Genomic DNA, 20,642 nt, shown 5'->3' on the forward strand with positions numbered 1-20,642 from the left:
GCTTTAATGTGTTTATTAACCTGCCACATGAGGCAGGGGGAGATAACAGAAGCCCTTCCATTCCATTTTTATTTTTATCTAACTTCATTCAATTTGTTGTTTCTTATAGTTCCATTTATTATGCCACAAGTGGGAAGGCTTGTCATAATTTTTTTGGTGATTAGTATTTAGTTTTTTAAAATAAAGATTGTGAGAGATGGAGAAAAACATTTTTTGAAGTAAATTTCTATTTCAGATCCTGGAGTGGCACTCTTCCTTCTGTTCTTTTTTTTTTCCAGGGACACCTAACACACAATAATGTCTGTTTATCATCTGTGTTTGTGAGTGAAGATGGACACTGGAAGCTAGGAGGAATGGAAACTGTTTGTAAAGTTTCTCAGGCCACACCAGAGGTAAGCCAGGGGACAGCCCCCCTTCCTTACTTGGTTTTTAATAGCGTCTTGGTCTGTGGTTCTTGCCTAGGCACTTTCCTTCAGTGTTAGCTTGGTCTTAGATTTGGAGACTTGAATTTTTTGTCAGTGCCCTCATTTATAGAATTATAGCATTTTGTTCCTCAGAGGCAGTGGGGGTCATGTATCCTTTCTCCTTATTTTATAAATGGGGAAACCTGAGACTGAGAGAGGTAAAATGTTTTGTTCAGATATTTGAGTTAAATGCCCCTCCTCTCTGCCCCATAGTACCTTGTACTTACTTGGATCATACCACTTGATAGTGAAATTACCTTTATGTATCTGTCTTGTATTCCATTGGTTGGGCTCTTAAGGGTGTGAGTCTCTTATCTTTATACCTCTACCTAGAATAGTGCCTGGCACATACTAGGTATTCAGAAAATGTTCTTTGAACAATTGTCCGAGTTGCCCAATTTCATACATGGTATCTTAGTAGCGGGATTTAGGACCTGTGCATCTTAACTCCTAGTGGACTGTGTTGTTGCTGATGTAGTATTCCTTATACTTTTGTCTGAGAGTTCTGCATGTTTCCCTCCCAGGTTGATGAACCTTTCTGTTTTCTGTTTTGTGTGTTCTTTTCACATTTTGCCTGTTACTGCTGCATTCACTCTTTCTTAAAGAAAAAATAAAAACCATTTCCATCTTAATATCCCTACGGAAATGGGGCTCACTGTTGACTTACTGTTTCAGCTTAATTCCCCCTATTCTTTTTTGTGCTGCTTCCACACTTAACTTGGGCCATGTCTAACGTGCACCTTCATGGGTTCTTGCTTAGTTCAGATGTTCTACCACAAAGACATCTTTCTGGTTATTCTGTCCATATTGATCTCTTTCTTCCCTGAATTTACCTTTTGTGTACTTTGTATATAGCATGTAATCCTTTCTGTGCTGTTTATTCCAAATTCTTTGCCATGGGATATAAGGCCCTTCACAATCTTTCTGCAGCCTACCTTCTCAGCCTCATTTACCATTTAGGTTTTTTTGGGGAGTGCTGGGAAACGGAATTTCCCTCTGTCACCCAGGCTGGAGTGCAGTGGTGCGATCTCGGCTTACTGCAACCTCTGCCTCCCTGGTTCAAGTGATCTTCCCACCTCAGCCTCCTGAGTAGCTGGGACCACAGGTGCACACCACCACACCTGTTTAATTTTTTATATTTTTGGTAGAGATGGGATTTTGCTATGTTGCCAAGGCTGGTCTCAAATTCCTGACCTCAGGTTATCTGCCCACCTTAGCCTCCCAAAGTGCTGGGATTACAGATATGAGCCACCGAGCCTGGCCTCACTCAAGAGTTCTTGAGCTATAGTCTGGTTACATCTTGTTCCATGCAGTTCAGCTGTGTTCCCACATATGCCTTCTTCCTTCACACTCTTCTTCTTTGTAGGCCATTCTGTTGCTGGAATGCATTTCTTCCCATTGGCTTCTGGAAAATGTAAACTCATCTAAGATCTGGCTTCAATCTCCTTTCTGTGACTCCTTCCCCTAGGCATTCCCCTGCCCAACAAAATTAGTCACCCCAGTGCTTCCAGGGCACTTAGCACATTTATAGAGATTCTTAGTTTACATTCTAGGTTATGAGCACCTGATTGGGGGCAGAAACTTTATTGCATTCATCTTGTATTCCTAGTGCCCTAAACGATGTTCGGGACATATAGGCTCTTCAAAAATAGTCTTCGAAACTAGCAAATTAATATGCTTATTCTGTGGATGTTGGTTTTGTCTCCGTAACTAAGGTTCTCAACTTTCTAATCTCGTGTGGTAGCAAGACTTAAGATTCATTTGATTTAGTGAGATTAATGACAGATTTGTTCTGTGCTAGAAAAGCCTTCTTATTGTTAATATCTAAGCAGGAAAAGAAAGAAGTGTTCTAATTTCCATATAAGGAAATGAGATGCACAGATGCCTCTGAACAGCAGAGCGTGTCTGTTAAACCAGATGAAGGGGAGAGGAAAAGGAACTACCATTTATTACTGTGCCTTGTGCTGTGCCAGGTACTTTATTTGCATTTTTAAAATTAGAAGCATTTTAAATTTGTGCATCTAATATGCGGCATTGATTTGAAGGTTTAATTGGTGCTGTTTGCATTGCTCATTGCTTATGTAACCTGATGTAAGAGATTAGTTCACCAAACATATGTATGAATCATTTTCTTTAATTTATTTCTCTGTCTAGTTTCTGAGGAGTATTCAGTCAATAAGAGACCCAGCATCTATCCCTCCTGAAGAGATGGTAAGATGATATACTTCACATATAATGAAGGCGCCTTTGTGTAATTGAGTATGAAATTTTAAAAAACTTTCCTCTGCTTATTCCTTTCTTTACTGAGTTATAGATGCCTCATAATTCCTCTGGCCTTAAAGCTTTCTAAGATTAATCTTATCACCACAGCTAGGGAGCCAGCTTAAATTTTTTTGTCACATAAACACCTATGATATTGTTTAGAGGTAGAGATACCTCAGTGTGAACAGACAATTATACCCATTTCATGATAAGTAGTTGTATTAGTCTGTTTTCATGCTGCTGATAAAGACATACCTGAGACTGGGCAATTTACAAAAGAAAGAGGTTTATTGGACTAACAGTTCCATGTGGCTGGGGAGGCCTCACAATCATGGCGGAAGGTGAAAGGCACTTCTCACATGGCAGCAGACAAGAGAAGAGAGCTTGTGCAGGGAAGTTCCCTTTTATAAAACCATCAGGTCTTGTGAGACCTACTCATTATTACCAGAACAGCACAGGAGAGATCTACCTCCATAATTCAATCACCTCCCACCGAATTCCTGCCCATGACACATGGGAATTGTGGGAGTTACAATCCAAGATGAGAGTCACAGCCAAACCACATCATTCCTCCCCTGGCCCCTCCCCAGTCTCATGTCCTCACATTTCAAAACCAGTCATGTCTTCTCAACAGTCCCCCAAAGTCTTCACTCATTTCAGCATTAACTCAAAAGTCCATAGTCCAATGTCTCATCTGAGACGAGGCAAGTCCCTTCCACCTATGAGCCTGTAAAATCACAAGCAAGTTAGTTACTTCCTAGATACAATGGGGGTACAGGCATGGGGTAAATACAGCCATTCCAAATGGGAGAAATTAGCTAAACAAAGGGGCTACAGGCAAGTGTGAAATCCAGTGAGGCAGTCAAATCTTAAAGCTCCAAAATGATCTCCTTTGATTCCATGTCTCGCATCCGGGTCACGCTGATGCAAGTGGTGGGTTCCCATGGTCTTGGGCAGCTTCTACCCCTGTGGCTCTGCAGGGTACAGTTTCCCTCCTGGCTGCTTTCACAGGCTGGTCTTGAATGTCTGCAGCTTTTCCAGGCATGTGGTGCAAGCTGTCAGTGGATCTACCATTCTGGGATCTGGAGGATGCTGGCCCCCTTCTCACAGCTCCATTAGGCAGTGCCCCAGTAGGAACTCTGTGTGGGGGCACCGACCTCACATTTCCTTTTCACACTGCCCTAGTAGAGGTTCTCCATAAGGGCCCTGCCCGTGCAGCAAATTCTGCCTGGGCATCCAGGCATTTCCATACATCTTCTGAAATCTAGGTGGAGGTTCCCAAACCCCAGTTCTTGACTAATGTGCACTTGCAGGCTCAACACCATGTGGAAGCTGCCAAGGCTTGGGGCTTGCACCCTCTGAAGCCACATGCCGAGCTCTCCGTTGGCCCCTTTCTGCCATGGCTAGAGCGGCTGAGATGCAGGGCACCAAGTCCCTAGGCTTCACACAGCATGGGGACCCTGGGCCTGGCCCATGAAACCACTTTTTCCTCCTAGGCCTGCAGGCCTGTGATGGGAGGGGCTGCCATGAAGATCTCTGACATGCCCTGGAGACATCTTCCCCATTTTCTTGGGGATTAACATTTGGCCCCTCATTACTTATGCAAACTTCTGCAGCTGGCCTGAATGTCACCTGCGATTTTGTTTTCTATTGCATTGTCAGGCTGCAAACTTCCCAAGCTTTTATGCTGTGTTTTCCTTTTAAAACTGAATGCCTTTAACAGCACCCAAGTCACCTCTTGAATGCTCTGCTGCTTAGAAATTTCTTCCGCCAGATACCCTAAATCCTCTTTTAAGTTCAAAGTTCCACAGTTCTTTAGGGCAGGGGCAAAATGCCACCAGTCTCTGCTAAAACATAAGAAGAATCACCTTTGCCCCAGTTCCCAACAAGTTCCTCATCTCCATCTGAGACCACCTCAGCCTGGACCTTATTGTTCATATCACTAGCAGCATTTTTGTCAAAGCCATTCAACAAGTCTCTAGGAAATTCCAAACTTTCCCACATTTTCCTGTCTTCTTCTGAACCCTCCAAACTGTTCCAGCCTTTGCCAGTTACCCAGTTCCAAAGTCCCATCCACATTTTCGGGTATCTTTTCAGCAACTCCCCACTCTACTGGTACCAATTTACTGTATTACTCTGTGTTCACGCTGCTGATGAAGACATACCCAAGACTGGGCAATTTACAAAAGTTCCACGTGGCTGGGGAGTTCCTTAAAATCATAGCAGAAGGCAAAAGGCACGTCTCACCTGGTGGCAGACAAGAGAAGAGAGCTTATGCAGGGAAACTCCCCTTTTTAAAGCCATCAGATCTTGTGAGGCCCATTCACTATCATGAGAACAGGGCAGGAAAGACCTGCCCCCCATAATTCAATCACCTCCCACTGGTTCTTCCCAGGACACGTGGGAATTGTGGGAGTTATAATTCAAGATGAGATTTGGGTGGGAAAACAGTGAAACCATTATCAGTAGTTGCACTTTGCTGGAATCCATAATAATTGTGGAAGCAAAAACCCTAGTCCTTTCTTGTATGTCACCCAAACCATTCATCTATCTCTAGCTGCCCATTACTTAGGATTTCAAGATGCACAGAAGAATGATTATTAAGAGTGCTGGTAAAGAAAGATTCTATTTACCAATAAATTCAAAAGCAGATGCTCCTTCTATAAATTTGTTCTTATAGCCACTATAAATAATCCCCAAAGATATATTTAGTGTGCTTTACAGGAAATATGAACTCAACTGTAAACTTAAGTATAGACCTCAGACTTGACCTAAGACTTGAAATAAATCAGATTTATCCAAATCAGTATTATGTATATATACTAGTGTTTTTAAAATCGGTGATTTGCGGGTTTTAAGTCAATTTAGGGGGTCCTGACTAGCATTTTATTAAAAAAAAGAATAAAAGAACATGTCTTTGGGCATCTTAGATAGTAAGGCTAAGCACTGTTTTATGAAACTTTTGTTTCCATTATGTGTGTATTTATGCATGTGTATGTATAGTAGAGCATGATATAAGACATATTCTTTACCATGGGTTGCTGTGAAAATATTTGTAAAAGCCACCGACATGTGCCATATTCTAACCTTCTTAAAAATTTTTGCTCATTTTAATGTTTATAATCTTCAACAAATTTTATTCACTAATAGTGTTAAGAATCTATACATTCATGTGTGGTGGTCTGAAGATAGATTTGAGTATAATAAATACAAACATGGGAGAAGGTGCTTCAGAGAAAATTAGAAATGGCTTATAAGGCAGATCCTCTAGTTTTAATTGTCTTCACTGCTTTTAGTCTCCAGAATTCACAACTCTCCCAGAGTGTCATGGACATGCCCGGGATGCCTTTTCATTTGGAACATTGGTGGAAAGTTTGCTCACAATCTTAAATGAACAGGGTGAGTTGGAGTTATACTACTGCATCTGTAGAATAAGTAGGAAAATCATCCATGACCTATTCTGTGTGGAATTCAAAGGACTACAGTCTTTGAGCACAGTAAGGAATCTTTTGCTTACCAGGTAACTTTTTTAGGGCAGATACTAAGAACAGTAAGGAAAGAAGCTTTGGGTTTCATTAGTTTGCATGGTGAAAAGCATTTTAAGTAGGAAGCACTTTGAACTATGGCTGTCAGTATCATGTGTGATTATCTTATTAATTGGTAATAGTACTTAAGCGGTCTAAATGTAGACTCTATTCCTTATTGAACCAGCCAATAAGTACATAACTATCATTAATGATTTATATGTAATAATCTGAATAGGGTAAAATTCATATTTTTTTGTTAAATTGAGCTTAACATTTCTTTATTCTTTCAAAGCTCATTTGATTTATTTTCCTATTAATTTACTCTTCACTTTTTTCTTTCATTGCCTCTTAAAGCTCAGGCTGCTAAAGACATTGTTTTCTCCTCTCTTCTGTGTTCTCTAACTGCATGCTTGGCAGCCTGCTTCACTCTCCTGTGCCCACTTTAGGACTTTAATTTTCCACTCATTGAGTTTACTGAGGCATGTGTCACAGTAGGCCCCTTATTGGCCTACATCTCACATGGCTCAAGCTTTGTGCCAGTTCTAATGCAGTTTATTCTGCCAGGCTTATGCAGTGTTCTGATTCAGCTGTCAGCTCTAAATTGTCCCATCCTAAATACTTGAGAATTAAATCCTAAGGCCCAAAGGCATCCATTGTGTATAATGAACTAACTATTCTATGTATTTAGAATGGTAGCAATTATTTACTATCCTTGGAAGAATTGTAAATATAATCATTCATATAACTGTTCTGTGGATGAGGAACCCCTGTTGAGAAAGACCCTCAAACCTATCACTGTTAGCCCTTCTTCTTTGGGCCTGAGCTGGGTTAAATGGATAATCAGGAAATGAGAGGGTATAGAAGGGAATGGCACCTGGGGTGGGGTTTGACGGTGGTGGCAGGACAACTTTCTACACCTGCCAATGAGTTTTGCCTAAGGCAAGCAGGAAGCTGTTTAGCAACAGCCAGGGCTTTGTTTGTTTGGGCTTTTACAGGTTGGTTTTTGCTCTCGGCAGTCTCCAGCTATAGAGGTCCTGAAAAGAGGGAGAAGGCATTGGAAACTAACTGTAGCTCTGGATTTCAGTTTCAGCGGACGTTCTCTCCAGCTTTCAACAGACCTTGCACTCAACTTTGCTGAATCCCATTCCAAAATGTCGGCCAGCGCTCTGCACCTTACTATCTCATGACTTCTTCAGGTGAGGGCATCTGGTGTGGTGACGCCAGCTGCTTCCGGAACACTGCTGCCTGCTCTCGTGCCTTGGATAAGTGGCAGTGGGGGGTTTTTGGAGTACCAAATGATGCAGTTTCTGTTGTTAATTATTAGGAGAGATTGAATCATGTCCACAGGAGAAAATAGAGGAAGAAATTGGGTTGTCTGTCAGTTTCCTATTATAGATAGGAAGTTTTAGAAATCCTTGATTGTCTTGAAGGCTTGGATTTAGAAATTGTAGCCAGATTTATTAGGGCTTCTAATAGTGAAGAAGCTAGGTGTGTCCACTGGTTTACAGTTGTAAGTTAATTGAAAAAGTTACTAAACCTAGCCTTTCTTTTCTGCTGCCATTATATTATGAGTTTATTATTATTCAGTTTTTCTCATGGGGATGGGGAATGAGTTCATATTCTTTGTCTAGTAATATGTGATGGAAGAGCAAATAAGTTGGTTTAGAGGCAAGGGCACAATATAATTTAATACCTTATTAGATTCAGAGATATTTTTGAACCCTTCTTCAAGGTTAGTTTTAATTATGTGTCCTTCATTTTTTTATTTCCATGACTGCAGAACTTCTGCACAGGTTAGTTCCATACTCATGACTTCTATTAGCAAAGCCAACCTTATGTTAGTTTTAAAACTAAAAATCCTATGTGTTTGCATTTAGAGCTTGAGAAAAACCAGAGCAAAGGGAAGGCTAGTATTCCCAAGTGGGGAAAATTACCTCTAGGATAGAACTAGGGGTAGGTGGGGAAGGGTAATCTTATTAAATAAGTAGCATTTATGGTTACTGGGCTTATATTGTCATATTTCAAAGAAACTATTCAAAACTTTCCCATTATGATCGTCTTTTTTGAGGATGTTTTTAAAAATCTGTATTTTTAATTGACAAATAAAAATTTTATATTTATCATTATGAGAGTCTTTCCAAAGTACTTTTATGCCCTTTTGGATGATTCTTAGAAATATTTTATTTCCCTTGATAAAAAGTCTCTACAAAGAACAATCCCTTATGGTAAATAGATTCTCTCATCACTCTGTGTAAAATGAGTTATTTATTAAGAGTTGTATTGTAAATTGAGAGGGGAGAGGAAAACTGAAAACACACAAACCGCACCTGCCAAAATCCCACTGTTAATGTGGGGAGAAACCCCAGTCAAGAGACAACAGTAGGAGCCAGGGTCAGCATCCCTTACAGAGGCAGCTGAACCAATTTGATTGATTAGATTTAAGTTTAGACATCTTTGCTGCTGAACCAGGGGGAAGCCTAAAGTAGGTATAAACATAAGATGTGAAGATCCAAGTGGTATCTCTGCTTACTGGGCCTCCCAATAGGCTGTCCAGCTTGTATGCCGGAGCATCTGGGGTCAACAGTCTCATATACAGTAGGGTGTGAGCTGAGCAGTGCACAGCCTTTGGAATTCTCTGGCAGCCCTGTAGGAAACCGACCACTTCTCTCACACTAATCCCTGCCTGGCTGAAAGAATGACCAAGTAACTTACAGCAGGAGAAATGAGAAGATTGCTGTATGGAAATTCCACTTTCCACAATCTCTTTAATAGTTTTTATTTCATCAAAGGAGACTTGAGAGTCAGCAATATTTTGTAATGGTAATGTCATTTCTCCCAGGATACTTCCTTTAACATCCTATTACAACCAACAATTGGGAGGATTTTTCTGACTAAACCATAAAGCATGTTAGCATATGTGTGTTTAAACTTGTATCTTCGTCACAGATCTCTTTGATATTAAAATATTAGATTTCATAGAGGCTTGTTCCATAGTATTTGTCTCATAAGCTACTTAGTTGTAATAGAATCTTTAAATGGCAAAGGAGAATGTTTCTTGGTTGAAAATTATATTGATGTAGTCTGTGATTATGGCCTCAATATTTAACATTCTCTAATCTGTTCTGCTGAATTCTTCTCTTTTTGGCATTTAGAAATGATTTTCTGGAAGTTGTGAATTTCTTGAAAAGTTTAACATTGAAGAGTGAAGAGGAAAAAACGGAATTCTTTAAGTAAGTTCAGAAAATTAAGAATTTAAATTGAATAACTTGGATTAAGTCCATATAATCTCTTTAGGTATTCTAGAGAAGATGAGTCAGATATTTGGTTTATTTCACATTTATTGAACATTTCCTATGTGTCAGGCTTTCTGCTAGGCCCTGGGGTAGATATTTCTGGTGAAAGAAATAGATACCCAGACTGATAATCCTTAAACAGAGAGGTGGGTACAGTAGAGCTTTTGGAAGGAGTCCTGAGAACACACAGGGCAGGAGGAGGTCGTTAGAGAAAAGGTATTCTGGGCAGAGGGGCAACATGAACAAATGCACAAAGACAAGACCCAGTGTGACTTGTGCAGGAACCGCAAACAGTTGAGTCCTGCTGGGGGACAAATTCCAAGACAAGGACAGGTAGGAGGTACACCTTGCATGTGGCAGTGAGGAGTGCTGACATTATTTGTAAATAGGGGACTTCAGGCATTGAAGCCATCAAAGAGATGGAAGCAGGCTGTGAAACAGATTAATGTCCCTTTAGGTGGTCACTTTGTTCTCTATTGAGTGGGAAGGCTTAACTCATTTAAGATTTGGATTTGGTTAGTGACTATGGTAGTCCAGGCAGTAAATATGAAGCCACACATAAGGGCATTAATGTCTCCAATGAAGAAGACACTAAGATAAACATTTAAAAAGATAAAGCTGAGAAGCCTTAGTGATTATCACCAAATGAAATAGAGAATATTGGAGGAGAGGACCTAATATGCAGGGAAAATTATGACTTCAGTGTTGGATATGTTGGTTTGAAGTATCTGTTGGACTTTAGATAGAGATATACATGGACAGTTGACCAGACAGGTCTGAAGCTTCAGAGAAGTCTTAAGCTGATGAGCTAGAGGGAAATATTACGGTGTTATCAGCCTATAGTTGGTGATATTTTCACAGAGAAAGTGGGTAGCATGAAAAGGACAGCGAGCCCAAATTGTAATCCTGGGGCACCCGACCTTATAAGGGGGCTGGTGGGAAGGAGTGGCTGACGAATGAGAAGCAGGGGTTAGAGGAGACTCAGAGAGCTAGGAAGGCTATGATATTCCCAAAGGAGTAGGGAATTTCACGAAGGTAGGAGGAACGAACAGGTACCTGTTCTTTTAGTAGTTAGGAAGACACTGGTAACTTTATCTTAGCAAGAGCTGTTCCAGCAGTGAGAGTGCATTGGGCTGAGAAGTGAACAGAAGGTGAGAAAGACACTGGAGAAAAACTTGGAGAGAAAATATTACTGAAGAAGCAAATGGAGTCAAGGAAGGATTTTGTAAGGGTGGAAGAGACCTGAGCATATTAATAGACAAGGGAAAGGAGCTAGCAGAAGAATGGAGGGAGCAGTTGAAGCTGCAATCAAGTTGGGGAGATGGCTGGTGCATTGTCCTGGAAGAGAGGGGAATGCTGGGGCAGTGGCTGGATGGGGGTGGCCTTAAGTAAGAGGAGGCCCTCGGATCCTTGATAACTAGAAGGGAGGTGGGAATGAGTATCAATGTAAACCTGTTTGCTGATAGCGGTGTAGGGGTTTGAAGGTGATAACGCATGTGACCTGTTTCCTAATAAAGTAGGAGGCAAGGATATCTGCTAAGGGAGATTGTATAATGGAGTAATATTACCATTAATACCTAATATCTGTATTTCTTAACAAAGTGCCTTTATATATGTTGTTTTAATTTACGGGGATAGTGACAAAAGCCTGTTTTGTTAGTTATGGAAACTTTCTACATTGTTTAAATTTGAGAAAGTGTCTTTTATTATCTACAAAGCCTGTCTTATTAGGGTAAAAAGGAGGGCACTTTGGCTATTAGTAAGGGGATAATTTGGTGGAAACATTTCCTGGTGTGAATTGGAGGTGTGCTGACTAGCTGGCTTTGCCTCACACTTTCTGTATTTTTTTTTTTTTTTTTTTTTGAGACAGAATCTCACCCTGTCACCCAGGCTGGAGTGCAGTGACATGATCTCAGCTCACTGCAACCTCTGCCTCCCAGCTTCAAGCGATTGAACCTCAGCCTCCCATGCCTCAGCCCCGAGTAGCTGGGATTACAGGTGTCTGCCACCACGCCTGGCTAATTTTTGTACTTTTAGTAGAGATGGGGTTTCACCATGTTGGCCAAGCTGGTCTCGAACTCCTGACCTCAAGTGATCTGCCCGCCCCGGCCGCCCAAAGTGCTGGGATTACAGGTGTGAGCCACTGCACCCGGCCACGCATTTTTCTTAAGTACTTGGGGACCAATCTGTTCACCTTCTCTATCTCCATTTCAAATGCATCACTTTGATAGAAGTGAGAGAGAGGATGTGTGTAGGCTAAACTGTACAAGTAAGCTGATACAGTGTCATGACCAGTTTCCTGGGCTTTCCCTTTTTGTCCTCAGATTTCTGCTGGACAGAGTCAGCTGCTTGTCAGAGGAATTGATAGCTTCAAGGTTGGTGCCTCTTCTGCTTAATCAGTTGGTGTTTGCAGAGCCAGTGGCTGTTAAGAGTTTTCTTCCTTATCTGCTTGGCCCCAAAAAAGGTGAATGCTTTTTCAAAGTGTTATTGCTAGTTAAGAAGTTTGGTGATTATTAGTCCATATTTGAGCAGGATGAGATTACTGTGTGGTGTAGTTAATGTTTGGTTCTAAAAACGGAGAACAATTGTTGGCCCCTGATGTGATAACTTTAATTGAAACCTGGGTACCAGAGTTCACAGGATAAATGAAGCATCTTCCTAGAGAGTACAATTTACTATAGGAAGTGTTATATCTGACTAGAATCTGAAATATACATTTGAAGTTTTAAGGTAAGGCATGCATCTTCAAAGAACTTTTACATTTATCATGAATCATTTAGGCCTGTGCCTCCTACCTTACCAAGAGCAACCCATTTATTTTCTATTTTCAGTGAAAAGCACTGAGATCATTTTACTTCCTGGGGCTTCAGGTTTTTTTCCGAATGTGGAATGAGGTTATTGCTTTGGAATTTTACAATTTCATAGCACTAGAGATGGTAACACAACAGATGAGAGAATATAGTATTAATATGACACTAGAATTTTAAGTTACGTAGAATGCTGCTTTCAGAATTTATTTTCTTAAAAGGATCTCAGTCCAACAAAGCATTGTTACGGTTTAGAATTTCCTTTTATCTCTACTTTGATACCATTCTCTTTAGCCATCAATTTTTCTTTATAGCTCTTACATCCTATTCCTCAGTAGGTCTTACATAGGGGTGTGCCTCTGAATCACCTATGTTGCTTTTTGAAAATTTGCCTCTTTGCTTGATCCATTGGTTCTAGAACAGAGAGCCAGGACATAGGTATACATATTTTTTAAAAGTTCCCAAATAATTCTCAATACATACCTGCCTGATAACCACTACCATAAATACTGGAAAAAGAGGACTATCCAGCATCAAAGTCCCACTGTAGCATTTAACACTTGGTTTTGCAAATAAAACTACAACAATATCAGTATGTCACAAATCTAGTGTATGAAATTCCTCACTGATTAAACATAAATTTATAAAAAGTTACTCAGAATTCTGTTAAAATACAAGCTTTGTTGTACACTATGATCTCTAGTATTTCAAAAACTCTACAAGGTAAGTGTACTTAACATAATTAAGCGTTAAGTAATTTTCAGTCAAGAAAAGAACTTTCCTTTGGTTTGGAGCATTAGAATTTAGAAGAATACTGGCCGGGCGCGGTGGCTCACGCCTGTAATCCCAGCACTTTGGGACGCCGAGGCAGGTGGATCACTAGGTCAGAAGTTTGAGACCAGCCTGGCCAACATGGTGAAACCCCATCTCTACTAAAAATACAAAAATTAGCCGGGCATGGTGGCGGGTGCCTGTAATCCCAGCTACTCGGGAGGCTGAGGCAGGAAAATTGCTTGAACCTGGGAGGAGGAGGTTGCAGTGAGCTGAGATCGCGCCACTGCACTCCAGCATGGGTGACAGAGTGAGACTCCGTCTCAAAAAGAAAAAAAGAATTTAGAAGAGTACTTACAATATGTGTAGTTTTGGGTTCAGTGTATGAATTATGCTTAATACTCTTCACTGAAATGAAAATTTGTTTTTTCATCTGTAACCTTTGATTTTTCGGGTAGATCATGCGCAGGGAGAAACTCCTTGCTTGCTCTCACCAGCCCTGTTCCAGTCACGGGTGATCCCCGTGCTTCTCCAGTTGTTTGAAGTTCATGAAGAGCATGTGCGGATGGTGCTGCTGTCTCACATCGAGGCCTACGTGGAGCACTTCACTCAGGAGCAGCTGAAGAAAGTCATCTTGCCACAGGTCAGAGGCCAAGTTTGCAGTGGGGTTGTCACAGAACCTGAGGGAAGAGTGCTGAAAGAAAGAAAGAGTTTTGGAGGTATTCAGATAATAGCTTAGAAAGCCTTGAGGCAGCAGTCTGTGGAATACAAAGTGCTGAAATTAAAATTGCATTTCCATTCCATTCACACAGGCAAATCGATTAAACTGACATATTTGGTCTTAACCTGGGAGAAACTATAATTGTTTGCTAATTTTGGGAGGGTAAATGAATAACAATAATGTATGGAGCACTTTGTGAACATAACATATAATTATCCATAATTATTATAAAGTAATTAAATTAGAACAGAGAGCAGCATGAGATGATTCTTATCAGTGGCTTTCAGCCTGTTGTTATCAGCCACTAGGGAACCTTATTATGATTTGCCCACCAAAGGGTTTTGTTGGTGAAACTAATGAAAGGTTTGTATTAGTTGCTTAGGCTGCCATAACAAATTATCACAAATTATAATGGCTTAAAGCAATACAAATTTATTCTTAGTTCTGGAGGCCAGAAGTCTAAAACCAGGGTGTTATCAGGACCCTGCTTCCTCTGAAGGCTGTAGGATGTGAAAGGGACTCCTCTTTACAAGCTTCTCGTAGCTCCCAGCAACCCTTGGTATTTCTTGGCTTGTGGCTGTATCATTCCAGTCTCTGCTTCTGTTGTCACGTGGCCTTCTTACCTCCTTGTCTGTCTTTACATGGCCTCTTAGAAAGACACCAGTCATTGAATTTATGGCCTACCCTAACCCAGTATGACCTCATCTAAAGGTCACATTCTGCATGGACATGAATTTTGGAGGGACACTATTCAACCTAGTATGAGGTTTTAAAAAAATTGTTTTAAAAGACTACAATCACATGGTGTCTTTCAAATAATTTTCCTATGAGACAGATTAACATTCTCTCTGCTTTCAAGGAGCTCATAAGTGGGACGTGTTTCAGTCATCCGTTGCCATGTAAGTACCCCAAAACTTAGTGCCTTAAAACAATAATCATTTTATTAATTCTCATGATTCTTTGGATTGACTGGACTCAGCTGAAGGTTCTGTTCCACGTATCAGCTGAGTCTTCAGTCATCTGGGGCCCGACAAGGGTTGACACATCCAAAATGGCTCCTTGGTATCTTGGAAGGGGTGGCTGAGAGGCTGCGCCTTTCTCTCCATGAATTTTCAGGAAGCTTGGGGGGCTTGTATCCCCCCATGTGACATTTCCACATGATTTCTCTAGCAAGGTAGGTGGACTTCTTAAATGGCTGGCCAGGGCTAAAGAAAAAAAAAGGGCAAAAGAAGCCTTCTTAAAGTGTAGGTTGTGAACTGACAGTCATTTTTGCCTCATTCTCTCGGTTAGAGTTGGAAAAAGCCCAGGCTCATTGTGGGATGGGTTTACTCAAGGGCATGGATACTGGAGGTGTGATTCACTGCGGGCTGACTTTAAAGTCTCTATGTTGTAGTAACTACAACATAGCACTTTGTATTTACATCTGCAGCAGTAATTGTTACCCTGTATGTAGTTGTGTCTGGAAATTTAGAAGAGGAATGAAGCACTTTAACTCTGAAATGGAGTTGTCATCATAGGTCTCAGAATTGGACTGAGGTCAAAGAGTAAATGTTGAGCATGTGGAAGACAGTGAAAGCTCTCATTACTTAGGAAACTGCTTCCCCTAAAGAAGAGTGGGCCAGTTTGTGTGTGCTAGGAAGTTCACTTTGGTAGCAGTGTGGAAGAGACCACAGAAAGGGAGATAAGCTAGGAAACTGTTAGAATAGTTTAGCTAAGAGATGACAAAGGCTGGGGAAATTGTGACAGTAGATATAGGAGAGGGACACAGAAGGGGTAGTACTCAGTTTCTCATTAGATGGAAGAGGTGTTGAGGATGACCAATTTTTGGCTTGGGCAGATTGCTGTTTTATGATTATCATATTCAGTGGGCGGAACTCTAATCATATGTAAAAGAAACATGCTTTAGTTTACATGTACAGAAAGTGATCTGTTAGCATTGGTCCTAATAATTATCTTTTGAGTCCTGTTTGAAACCTTTAATCTTACTATATAAATGAGGAAACCAGGCCAGAAAAATAAAAAGACCAATTGGTCAAGTCACATTGAGAATTATTAGCAGAGCTAAGACCAAAACCAAAGATTCCTGATACCTATCACGCCCTGCTGCTTCCAGTAGGCAGGCCAGTTACCCTGGCCTTGTGTCTGGCTGGTGCAGATGCTTTGAAGGTCATTTCCTTCCTTATATGCAGAGCAGTACTTGCCTCATATCTGCATGTGACTGTCTTCTAAGGTGTTTTTGGTTGCAAGTAACTGAAACTCATTTTAAACCAGCCAAAGCAAAAAATTAAGAATGTTAGACTACCTTAGGTGGAAATCAAGTGCAGCTGGGGCTTACAGCCATGTTTTTCATTCCTTTCTTCTGTCTGCATTTGTTTGACTTTTGACTCTCTGAAGACCAGCTTTCCTTGTTTTGGTGTGCACGTGGCCAAAATGGTTGTCCCATAACTTCCAAGTTTTCTGTCCTCATAAAAAAAAATTATTTTAGAGATGGGGGTCTCACTGTGTTGCCCAAGCTAGAGTGCAGTGGCTCTTCACAGGCCTGAACCCACTACCGATCAGCCCAGGAGTTTGACCTGCTCCATTTCCAACCTGGGCTGGTTCACCCCTCTTTAGGCAACCTGGTAGTCCCCAGCTCCTGGGAGGTTACTATATTGATGCTGAATTTAGTGCAGACACCCAATCAGCATAGCACACTACAGCCCAGAACTCCTGGGCTCAAGTGATCCACATGCCTCAGCCTTCTGAGTAGCTCGGGCTACAGGCACTTGTCCCTGCCTGGCATACTGTCCTCATTTTGAGTAAACCTATATAAACTGAAAATATAAATTCTAGTTTATATTACTGGACAAAAGATCATGATGGGCTCAGTTTGGGACAGGTGGTCCTACCCTTGAAAAGAGCTGAAAAGAGAAGCATGGACAGGAACGTAACTGTTAGTGCCCTAGATGAGTTCTGAGTGCGCTCTGCAGAACACTGCCAGTACATGAACTTTTTATTACAGTTCTGTGATGTGAGTACAGATATGAAGACTTAACATTTAAAACCTTTTGTAGCAATTTGACAGAGTAATTTTATGTTCCCAACATATGTCTTTTTAATTTTGTTTTGATTGTATTTTTTAAAAATGGTAAGTCTGTGATGGATTGGGAGGGGAAGATACTGGTCTTTTACCACAGGCAGTTTGAGAGCCACTGACCTGGAACACATATCTAAGATAATGTAGTTTATCTAAGCACAATCTGTTTGCAGCCCAATTGCTCATTTACAGGGGAAGAAAGAGATAGGTATTGTGGTTGTCAACCCTTATTACCTCATTTGCTCCTAGGTTTTGCTGGGCCTGCGTGATACTAGCGATTCCATTGTGGCAATTACTCTGCATAGCCTAGCAGTGCTGGTCTCTCTGCTTGGACCAGAGGTGGTTGTGGGAGGAGAACGAACCAAGATCTTCAAACGCACTGCCCCAAGTTTTACTAAAAATATTGACCTTTCTCTAGAAGGTAAGAATTATTAAAAGATCTAGCTTTTTGTGTCATTTTTTTAGATTTTTAATATTATATAAGTAATGTAGGAGGGTCATATTCAGTCAAATGATATAAAGAAGTATAAATAAAAAGTTAATTTCTCTTTCTGAACTTCTCGGGGGGATTTTCAGTGGGAATCCTTTCATACTTTTTTTTTAAGCAAAAGACACACAGATATATGTTTACACGTGCATAGAGAGTCATGTACCACATAAGGACATTTTGGTTAACGAAGGACCTCGTAAATGACGGACTGTCTGTACCATGATGGTCTCATGACATTATAATGGAGCTGAAAAATTGCTATTGGCAGTTGATGTTGTAGCTGTAGTGGAATGCATTACTCATGTGTTTGTGGTGATGCTGGTGTAAACAAACCTAGTGTGCTGCCAGTCATATAAAAGTACAGTGCATACAATTATGTGCAGTACATAATACTTGGTAATGATAACAAATGACTATGTAACTGGTTTATATATTTACTATACTTTTAATCATTAGTGTATTCCTTCTGCTTATTAAAAAGAAAAAACTTTAACTGTGAAACAGCCTCCAGGGGTCCTTCAGGAGGTATTCCAGAAGAAGGCATTGTTATCAGAGGACATGACAGCTCCCTGCAGACCTTCCAGCGGAATAAGCTGTGGAGGTCAAAGACAGTGAAATTGATGATCTTGACCCTGTGTAGGCCTAGGCTAATGTGTGTGATTGTGTCTTAGATTTTAACAAAAAAGTTTCAAAGTAAAAATAAGTAAATAATTTTAAAAACAGAAAAAGCTTACAGAATAAGGATATAAGAAAATATTTTGGTACAGTTGTACAATATGTTTTAAGCATAGTATTATTACAAAAAAGTCAAACAGTTAAAAACATTAAGAAGTTTATAAAGTTATAGTAAATAACATTATTGAAGAAAAATTTTTAATAAACTTAGTGTAGCCTAAGTGTAGTGTTTATAAACTGTATGGTAGTGTACAGTAATATCCTAGGCCTTCATATTCATTCACTGGTAACTCAGAGCAACTTCTAGTCCTATAAATGCCATTCATAGTAAATACCCTATACAGGTATACCATGTATCATTATATTTTTACTTTTCTATGTTTGGACACTCAAATAATTACCACTGTGTTATAATTATCTACAGTATTCAGTACAGTAACATGCTGTATCAGTTTATAGCCTAGGTGTTAGTAGGCTATACCATCTATGTTTATACAAGGACAAAATCATCTAAGATGCATTTCTCAGAACATATCCCCATTGTTAAGTGACACAAGACTGTGTAGGATTTTTGTTTAAATGGTAAGAAAATGCCATGCACAAATCTATAATTTGTTTTCAAGTAACAACATATCAGGGACCTGTCTCCCTATACATAGAAGTCTAACTTACTCTTTGAAAGCTACCTAATATTTCACTGAATATAATTCATTCAGTGATTTCTTTATTCATGGATACTGCATCCATTTCTGGATTTTTAATCCCTACAAACAGTGCTGCAATGAATATCTTTACACGTGTATCTTTCCAGTTGGTCCCCCATATTTGCAGGTTTGCATCTGCAGATTTAACCAACTGTGGATCAAAAATACTCAGAAAAGAAACCAAAAAATAAAGGTATTATAAGTAACCAAGAAATGACTTAGAGTATTATGGGATGATATGCATATATTATATTTAAATACTACATCATTTTCTTTAAGAGACTTGAGCATCCGCAGACACTGAATGTTAGAAGTAAACTTGCTGGGCCAAAGGATATATTTTAAATTTAGTAGATACTGTCAGCTTACAAAAAGGTTGCATCAATTCTTATTAACACTAGATGTTTAAGTTTCTTGTGACTTTTGTTGGCCTATGGGGTAAAAAGCTGTTGCCTTTTAGATACTGCAGGAAGTCCTTATTTCTGGTATGTTCCCAGTGGATGTTACCTGGGAGGTAGCAGTAATTTCTGGTCTTACAAGAATTTTTTATCAACAATGTCATTGCTCCTTTGTATAGCCTTCAGTAAGACAATGACCTTGTTATGTAATTCTGGATCTCTAACCCAGTTCTCATTGATAGTTGGTAACATGGAGACACTTAGCAGAAAAGAGTTAATCAGATAGGCTTTTCTCTAATTTTGATGCTAAAAGAATTTTTAAAGCAACATTGGCTTCCTGAAGTTTTGAAGAGCGTTCACCTCTTCCTTGGTGCTAATGAAACCAGTGTCATGGCTGCAAAGAGCTTGAAAAGGGTGATGTAGAGGCTGTGGTCTCATTTTCAGCTATGAAAGGGAAATAGGAAATTAAGTCTGCCTGAAAGAGAGGTAGAGAACATGGTTCAGAGAAGAAGACATCGGATAAGGCATTAGATAGGACTTCAAGGAGGATAGTGGCACAAATAAGAGTGGAGGGCTTGTAGAGGCCTGGCCTTAGAGTGCTGGGGTGAGGAGGGGGGAGATGTGGTGCTGAAGAGAGCTGGGGACCTAATCGTTAAGAGTTTACCCCAGGCCATTCCCCACATCCCCACTTTTTGGCCAAAAATTGAATCATTTTGACCAATGCCCATTTTTTTAAGTAAGTATAAACTTTCTGGCAAACTGTTAAGGACATTTCTTGAAACTAATTTTTTCCCCAGTTGGGGGTTAAATGTCCACAGCTTAAATTTATTATTTTAACTACTTTTAAGTGTATAGTTTTGTGGTATTTACTACATTCATATTCTTATGCTTATACTCTTCAACTTTTATTCTTGAAAGTAAGTAGAATCAGTTGGTTTTAAATCTCCACCAACATGTTTTGAAGGGCTATAACTTTTTAGCTAGGTGTCCCAAAGGTTATATCTGTGTAATGCTTTGATCCATCACCACATGGAGTGGACACAGCCTGTTCTTAAACACCTCTAGGGACAGGCAGTCCATTCCATAATGGGTGTATGTCTTCAAATGTTTGAAGATGTTCTCTCCTCCATTTTATCCTTTATATGTGTAAAAATATACCCATTTCACTTAACTATGCCCACCAACCATGTGATAGATCAAGAAGCAATTTACTGTCCCTTTCATGTTTTGGAGTTTTTATTTACCTTCAGATTCTCCTATGCGTGTCGTCTGCAGCCATCACAGTCAGATCTCGCCAATCTTGGAGAACCCCTTCTCTAGCATATTCCCTAAATGTTTCTTTTCTGGCAGCATGCCCATCAACAGCAAGAAGCACATACAGCGAGATTACTACAATACTCTTTTACAGACAGGTAGAAATATTAAATTTATATAGCTTTTCCATTGCTTGGATG

The 20,642-nt window shown here is 40.1% G+C and overlaps 1 protein-coding gene and 1 long non-coding RNA gene across 9 annotated transcripts in view; one reads left to right on the forward strand and one right to left on the reverse strand.

Moving 5' to 3' along the window:
* SCYL3 (SCY1 like pseudokinase 3) overlaps positions 1 to 20,642 on the forward strand; it is a 57,068-nt gene that overhangs the window by 33,757 nt on the left and 2,669 nt on the right. For 5 of the 7 annotated variants that reach the window (XM_063604023.1, XM_034940197.3, XM_003824632.6 and 2 more), the window contains 9 exons: positions 279 to 392; positions 2,619 to 2,675; positions 6,023 to 6,125; positions 7,338 to 7,449; positions 9,406 to 9,483; positions 11,871 to 12,010; positions 13,583 to 13,767; positions 17,171 to 17,342; positions 20,439 to 20,600. In XM_063604023.1, the coding sequence (XP_063460093.1) occupies positions 279 to 392; positions 2,619 to 2,675; positions 6,023 to 6,125; positions 7,338 to 7,449; positions 9,406 to 9,483; positions 11,871 to 12,010; positions 13,583 to 13,767; positions 17,171 to 17,342; positions 20,439 to 20,600 (1,123 nt within the window). The remainder of the gene's footprint in view (positions 1 to 278; positions 393 to 2,618; positions 2,676 to 6,022; positions 6,126 to 7,337; positions 7,450 to 9,405; positions 9,484 to 11,870; positions 12,011 to 13,582; positions 13,768 to 17,170; positions 17,343 to 20,438; positions 20,601 to 20,642) is intronic. The other 2 variants (XM_034940217.3, XM_055111773.2) reach the window with 1 other exon arrangement.
* On the reverse strand, positions 2,996 to 20,571 carry LOC106633951 (uncharacterized). Of its 2 annotated transcripts, XR_001337298.4 has the most exons (4): positions 20,433 to 20,571; positions 16,148 to 16,302; positions 13,619 to 13,818; positions 2,996 to 4,973 (listed from the first exon to the last, which is right to left on the reverse strand). It is a non-coding gene; the product is annotated as an uncharacterized LOC106633951 (long non-coding RNA). The 2 variants fall into 2 exon arrangements; XR_004666857.3 differs by lacking the exon at positions 20,433 to 20,571 and having other exon boundaries at positions 16,148 to 17,175.

The sequence above is a fragment of the Pan paniscus genome, chromosome 1 (genome assembly GCF_029289425.2).
Source record: "Pan paniscus chromosome 1, NHGRI_mPanPan1-v2.0_pri, whole genome shotgun sequence".
In the NCBI taxonomy this organism is placed as follows: Eukaryota; Metazoa; Chordata; class Mammalia; order Primates; family Hominidae; genus Pan; species Pan paniscus.